Source organism: Sinocyclocheilus grahami, unplaced genomic scaffold, assembly GCF_001515645.1.
Source record: "Sinocyclocheilus grahami isolate Dianchi unplaced genomic scaffold, SAMN03320097.WGS_v1.1 scaffold1639.1, whole genome shotgun sequence".
NCBI lineage: Eukaryota > Metazoa > Chordata > Actinopteri > Cypriniformes > Cyprinidae > Sinocyclocheilus > Sinocyclocheilus grahami.
In genome coordinates, this window is record NW_015506818.1 from 72176 (window position 1) to 80172 (window position 7997).

The following is a 7997-nucleotide window of genomic DNA, read 5'->3' on the forward strand; positions in this document are numbered from 1 at the left end:
ATTAGTAAACTATCAGTATACCTATAAGTTCACTTTTAGTATAGTTGCAGTACAAGCTAAATATATTGATGTAAACTAGTTGTGTACTCAAAGTTTACTACTGTTATACTTAAAGTATACTTAAAAGTTTAATATCTTAAAAGTATACTTTTATGTACTAGAAAGTGGGCCAATTTAGTCCCAATGAGTATTTAAATAGTACACTTACAAGTATACTACTAGTACACTGATATTTGTATACTTACTACGTAAAGTATACTTTAAAATATACTTGAACTTTACGTAAGTATATACTTAATAAAATAAACTTGATGTATACTACTTTTTGGTAAAGGGTGTTTTGAAACTTAGAGTGTGTTGATTTTTTCTTCTTTTTTTAGTGTGGCAGTCCTCATAACACTTATGCTTATAGTTATCTCTATATATAAAACGTTTGCAAAACATCAGTTACTTTACATTAGTCCAGTGCAACAGCTAGTAGCTTTTTTTTTTACAGAGCGTCTGTTTACATCCCAACCTACACGTTTCATGGCTAGGACTTGGGCGATGGGGGCATAAATAATCAACATGATCATTTAGCAATACTTTAAACATTATTTACGAGAGAATGTTTGTAGTTTGTGAAAAACATGTTGGTGTTATGGTTCAATCCGATGTGAGTCACGGACACATTCCTCAACATATAGAGAAACTCAGCAGCCACGTTAAGAGTCACGTGATCAAGAATCCTTACATTACACAACAGTGAGAAAAATGTATGCAGCATATGCTTTTAAAATCTGTTTTCGTGTTTCTGCAACGCCCCATATACTCCCCCTTCAGCGATTGAAATATTAGGCTGAAGTCACTACCTCTGCTTTTATTGAACTGACGACCTGTTGAATGAAGCTGACGGGTGTTTAGCGTGAACACTCAAACCGCATCAATGCCGAGCTCTCCGGCGTAAAATCACTCTGTTGTACAATGACAGTCTTTCATTTGGATGATTTCTTGGCAGGATGGATTGGAGGTGAGTTTTATTTGTTTTGCATGTCTTGTAAAAAGTGTTTAACATTACTAACAAACCACCAAAACGCATTTTTCGCCGAGCAATATTGTTTGATTTATCGGAAGCCTATATTTTTTAAAACTTTGAGGAAGTTTGTTTCTCGAACTAGTCATCGTCACGTCTATAAACCCCAGCTTTGTTCGTTTCAATGAATCTACTACTCTTATTTTCTGCATTTTCAGAAGAAAAAAAAATGTCTTGAAACTACAGCGAAAATTGTCAGGATAAAGAGTCGAAAGCACGTCTGATTTAGAGATGGAAAGAAAGGGGCGTCTTTGTTTATGTTTACCAGCTATATGATGGAAAGAGTAAAAAAAAAAAAAAAAATTATTTCTGCAAGTTGCAAGAGAATATACATCTGTGTCTATTTTTACCTAGTTTTGTGTCACGTGTTCGTCAAAAACCATGTCAGTACAACGTTAATATTTTCTAAAAATCTCGTTCGCGCAAACAGCGCTGATTGACAGGACTGGTCGACATTTCTCGGCCAAACCCGATCTCATTTAAGTGCGTATGAATAGTACGCCAAATAAAAACCAAAAATGATACGCAAAAATGGACGTGTATATGCTACGCGATGGGTAGGTTTAGGGTTGTGGGGTAGATGCGTATCATATGCACGCCAACAAATTTTGTATCATATGCACGCGAAAATTGCGTGTTATATGCACGCCAAACACATGCGTATCATATGCACGCCAAAGTCCATTTTTGCGTAACAATACCACGAGTTATCGTTTTTATTTGGCGTGCTATTTATACGCATTTTCATGAGACCGGGCTCCTCGGCCATAAACTTGGTTTGGGTGGAAACCTCCATTGAAAGGAAACATTTATTCTGTAAAGCCCTAATGTGCATGTGCATCCACCATGAAATGTTCATAACAATGTAACTTATTCATAAAATGGACACTCTGTTCTGCAAGAAGAGCCCCCTACAAAGCTATGCAGTAGGCAGAATATCACTATTGCCTTTGTTGCAACATATTTAACTTGTACAACTGTTTTTGTTACAGGAGCGTCCAGTGTGATTGTAGGACATCCACTTGACACAGTCAAGGTATCGAGACAAATCCTTGTTTTGTGATTCATTTTGTACAAATCCTATATTATGTATTTATTATATATTCAAATATTATAAAATGATGTAGTTCATATTATATATCTATTTTTACATACAAAGGTAGTCGGTATTACTTTCTAAGTTACTTATTTTTTCCCACTGGTATAACATTATTGGTTAGGAATGAGGTGAAAAATTCCTTTATGCTCTTTTACAGACTCGTTTACAAGCTGGCAGAGGATACAGGAACACTCTCCACTGTGTTGTAACAATCTACAAAAAGGAAAATGTAAGGCTCACTGACAATCTTCATAATTGAATAAAAAATGTACTGTCAAATATTTTTCACAATTATTGCGGCACAGCTCAATGAATACAAGAGCCTTGTATTCATTGAGCCATTCTTGTTTTGCTGTACATTTAGAGATCTGTATTTTCTCTCAGGTACTTAAACTTTATGAAAAGCATATGACAATGTATTTACACAATGAAAATATGGCTATTAGGATGAGGATGGATCCAGCTAGACGATTATAAAAATTACATTTGTATTTCCTTTGCTCAGAGATACTTAGCTTACATGAGGATTGTTAATTTATTTAGATCAGTTTGATTAGTCATTTAGAGTTTTTTCATCTTTTGAAATGTTGTTAATATCATACCAATTTCTACTAAAGATGATGTCACTTCCTGGAGGCTGATGTCATTAAGGGCCTGTCTTTTGATAGTGAAAAAAGAATATTCCACAATATACCAAAAGGATGGAAACAATATTAAAGATACAAAAGCAATGGTAACACTTTAGTTTAGGGTCCAATTCTCACTATTATCTAGTTGCTTGTTAGCATGCATATTACTAGCATATTGGCTGTTTATTAGTACTTATAAAGCACATATTAATGCCTTATTCTGTATGACCATATTTTAGATCCCTTAATCCACCTCATACCTAAACTAACAACTACCTTACTAACTATTAATAAGCAGCAAATTAGGAGGTTATTGAGGCAAAAGTCGTAGTTGATCGTTAGTTAATAGTGAGAATTGGTCCCCAAACTAAAGTGTGGCCAAAGCAATTAGTACAACCATAAAACATTCTAGCTGGACAAAATGAAACATACGTAAACATCAGCAATATTTTCTCATAAATTGCCAGTTTTTCATATAAAATAATAGTTCGGAACTCTGGCAAATGATAATAATGTGATAATAATGAAAAAATAATAATGTGATGTCCATTTTTAGGAATTATATGTCATTTAATTATATATAAAGACATATAGAATTGGCAAAAGCCACCAATAAAATTCAAAGGGCATGGGACAAAATGTAATGCAATAATTTAATAAAGTGAGCCCCCTCACTCCCAGACTCAATGAGCAGGCTATATCTTCATCACAGGGCTTGGGACTATATTCCCAAGACTGCATATCAGGAACGACCCTGTTTTTGGTGTAAACAGGTATTTGCTTTCCTGGAAGCAAAAGTACACAATCCATCTCTCTTTTGTGTTGTCTCAGGTTACAGGCTTTTTCAAAGGACTGTTCTTTCCATTGGCCAGCATCACCCTCTATAACTCTATGGTGTTCGGCTTCTTCAGCAACACGCAGCGCCTCATTAGCAGATATCGATATGGTGACAGCAGACAGCCATGCAGCATGCTTGACTTGACTGTAGCGAGCATGTTGACTGGTCTGGTTTCAGTGGGGGTGGGTGCCCCTGTTGACCTTGTCAAAATTAGACTGCAGATGCAAACCCAACCTGTTCTTGCAGGTGAGCTAGAGTCTTGGCTATAAAAACATTTTAGCACCCTGCAGCTATGCATGGAGTCAGAGAGAGCGTACTCATGTTAACAGAAAAAATCGTTCTGTCTACTGAAAGCTTCTCAAAGACAAACATTTCCAGGGAAATAATGACTTTTGCACACAGTATTCCTCATGAACTGTTTTGTGTGTTTCCAGAGAACTTTAACCTTGCTGGGAATGGGAGTGTCCCTCTCCGGTCAATGGGAATTCAGTCCCAGTCATTGTACAGAGGGCCACTGCACTGCATTAGTACCGTCCTGCAGAACGAGGGCATTCAAGGGCTCTACAGAGGCGCGGGAGCCATGATATTGCGGGATGTACCTGGTTACACCCTATACTTCATACCGTACACGTTATTCTGTAAGTGGCTGAATCCCGATGGCAATGGCCCGCCTCATCCCTGCTGCATATGGTTAGCAGGAGGTTTAGCAGGTAAGTGAGATTTGGGCTGTATTCCAAAATTTAATAGTTGCTGTCTACCGCCTACACAGACAGCTGCCTTCTAACTGAAATGGAACCTAATAAGTGACTGATTTAATACACTCTCAAATGAGAATAAGCACAAATAATAACGGTAAGACCACATCATCTTGTATTGATCATATTTATTTGAGTGATGATGATTTTTACGTATTTATTTGAGCGATGATGACAGTTACAGAAATATGCTACTAGACAGGCTACAGAGGGAAGATTTGTAGCAAACACTAATTTCCTTAAACGAACAGTAGTATATAGGGCAATGAAAACACGGAATTCTTTACCATTGCCTTTAAGTAAAATAATTCAATTTTAAAAGGCAGGTAAAGGATCTTATTTATAGAAGGTTATGTATAGAATTTAGTCAAATGAGCAATTAGTGTTAGAAGAGGTGTTTGGTACATTCACAGGTGGTTGTAAGGTTGATGAAATGTATAAAATGTTGTTTTTGAAAAGGACTAGTTATTAGTTGTATTTCATGTTTTTGAGTATGTAATAATGCATGGATTTGAAGTGTTTTCATGTTTTTGAGTATGTAATAATGTATGGATTTTAAGTGTTGTGTGGACCCCAGGACTAGCAGTGCTCTCGGGCATAGCTAATGGGGATCTAAATAAAAACTCAACAGACTCAACTTGCAATTGTTTTCATTAGAGTTTTATGTTAGCCTGTTGCTAAGCTTACAACATAAGTCCAACAAAAGTTGCATTCGGTATTTAATGGATTATATGCATAATCAACATTTCTCACCTTCAAGGAACAGTTCAGCCAAACATGAACATTTGCTCACTCTCAGGCAATCCAAGATGAGTTTGTTTCTTAATCAGAACAGATTTGGAGAAATGTAGCATTGCATCACTTTTTCACCAATGGATGCTCTGCAGTGAATGGGTGCCATCGGAATGAGTGTCCAAACAGCTGATAAAAACATCACAATAATCCACAAGTAATCCACACCACTCCAGTCCACCAGTTAATCCAAATATCCTCTGATGAAGAAACAAACTCATCTACATTTTTGATGACTTGAGGGTGAGTATTTTCACCACATTTTCATTTTTGGGTGAACTATTCCATATTTTTTTCTATGCTTGTCATAATGCATTATAGTATTGCATTCACAAAAGATACATGTAATACTGTCATAAAATGTGGTCATATCTCATCTCAGAATGCAGTCTAATACATTAAAACTTTCAAATGCAGCATGCATACACAGTTTTTTCTCTAGGTTTAACAGAGCTATTCTTTTCTTGTCTGAATGTGATGCTCACCTAAAGAAACATCAGATGTGCTTGTAGTGTTTTTCAGTCTGTTTGCACACGTGTTGAATTGTTTAAAAGTTGTCAGACCCTCTGTATGACACCAAAGCACTTCTCAGCAGTCATGCACAGATTAACAAGGGTACATTTGGTTTAAGATTGTGGGAGGGTGGATTGTTTTGAAATTTCTCACTGTACTTTCCGTTAAAAGTTTCCCTCCTATTGATGTCTGACGGGAATTAATCTAAATATGACCCTACTAGGAGTCAGGCATTTTAAGGACACAGAATACTTCACATGAGGTTTCACTTGTGGTTATGCTGTTGTTCCACAGGATCCATCTCGTGGGTCACCGCCACACCAACAGACGTGGTGAAAAGCCGGTTGCAGGCAGATGCCATGCAGCACAGGAAATACAAGGGCATTCTGCACTGCATCATGCAAAGTTACAAGACAGAGGGAATACATGTAAGTTGCTGATGGATGCGAGGTTTAAAATGAAGTTACAATGCAGAAGCTGCAGGACATGCACAGCTGCTAAACAAGTTGTAACAAGCTGAAACAATTGCATGGCCAAACATGTTTCGGTGGTATAAAATAGGTCACAGACACAGTAATAGAGAGCTTTTAAAGGCCTGGTATAAGTTAAAAACAACATTAATATGCTGATTCAGAGTTTTGTGAAATATGAATGTAATACTGATGCTTTTGTTGTTTTTTCCCTGCTTTACTATCTATGTCCAATGCAGGTTTTCTTTCGTGGAGCTACTGTCAATGCTATCAGAGGATTTCCAATGTGTGCAACCATGTTTCTTGGTTACGAGCTTTCCCTTCAGTTTTTCCGCAGTTTCTAGCACAGACTTCCAGAAATGATTTTAGGGGATTCATGATTCTAATGGCATGTTAGAGACTTACATGTGGCATGAACGTGAGTTCATTGTTGATACAATGAAGAGTATCAGTGCGGGTTTTCTTATATTAAGAAAATAGTGAAAAATAGGTTTGAAAATATTTTGGTTTGCTCAGATATTTTAATATATGATTATGCATCATCTGCATGTACACTAATTTCTATTTTGCTCAAATATACCTGTCCTATTATACATGTATATCTATTCTGCATTTGCAAGTGGTCACATTTATACATTATCACCTAATAAACCACTAGCCTTTGCTTGAATGAGTTTTTATCTACTTCCCCATCTTTTTAAATCAGTTCATTAGGCTGTCAGATATCATTTTTTGCAGGAAGGAGCGCAATTGAGCAGACACAACTTTTTCTACAATTTTAGACATAAAAGGACGATTTGAGATGGGTCTGTAATTTGCCAGTTCACTAGGATCTAGTTGTGGTTTCTTAATAAGAGGCTTAATAACCGCCAGCTTGAATGTTTTTGGGACGTGACCTAAAGACAACGACGAGTTAATAATATTGAGAAGCGGTTCTTCTGCTACAGGTAACAACTCTTTCAATAATTTAGTGGGTACAGGATCTAACAGGCATGTTGTTGGTTTAGATGCAGTAATAAGTTTATTTAGCTCTTCCTGTCCTATAGTTGTAAAGCACTGCAGTTTATCTTTTGGTGCGATGAATGAAGCTGAAGTATTTATTATACGCTGTAGAATCTACATTTGTTATTGTATTTCTGATGTTATCTATTTTATTGATGTCTGTTATTTATTAGTGATCACATTCTTTTGTTTAACCCCTGTATATAAAATGAAAGATTTTGATGTTGCTTCTGATACACTAGGTGGCGCTGTTTCATTATGTCGGGAAAATCGGTAGTAATATTATGGAGATGTAAAGAACAATGTTTCCACTAGATGGTGACACTGTATCTAAAACAAACTTGTGAGACCAAACCATTGTTGAGGGCTCTCAGGTTGAAAAAAAAATGATAGCTCTTGTTCAGAAACAATACGATTTTCTCTGAAAATGGTTGGTATTGCAGGGAAAATACTCTCAGTGATATAGCTGCAGAAAAATATCAATAAAATGTAAACTGATCATATTGATTTTTAAAGTATATTGACTTAAAAATCAGTGTAGATTACTTGTAATTTGTAGTCCGTTACTGATTACAGAATATGATGAAGAAAACTGTAGTTAGTAATGTAATCTAGGTTACTCATTTTAGGTGATGTATTGTGATTACTTTAGATGACTTTTTTTATCAAACGTGTTTTAAACTTATCATTAAACGTACCATATTGATATAAAAAAAGCAAAGAGAAATACAATGTATTCCATTTTTTTATATTAACGTATACAATGCATTAAAAACTAAATTACACCAGGGTTTCCAAACTGGGCAAGAACTGCAGTGGGGTATTGA

At 36.0% G+C, this 7997-nt stretch overlaps 1 protein-coding gene across 1 annotated transcript; it reads left to right on the forward strand.

Annotated features, from left to right (window-relative positions):
• The first annotated feature begins 855 nt into the window (after positions 1-855).
• LOC107571713 (solute carrier family 25 member 48-like) lies at positions 856-6872 on the forward strand. Its single transcript, XM_016258044.1, has 7 exons — positions 856-1009; positions 2065-2108; positions 2329-2400; positions 3632-3884; positions 4073-4348; positions 5993-6126; positions 6408-6872. The coding sequence occupies exons 1-7, from the start codon at positions 964-966 to the stop codon at positions 6510-6512; spliced, it is 930 nt and encodes a 309-aa protein (XP_016113530.1). The 5' UTR covers positions 856-963; the 3' UTR covers positions 6513-6872.
• Positions 6873-7997: the final 1125 nt, after the last annotated feature.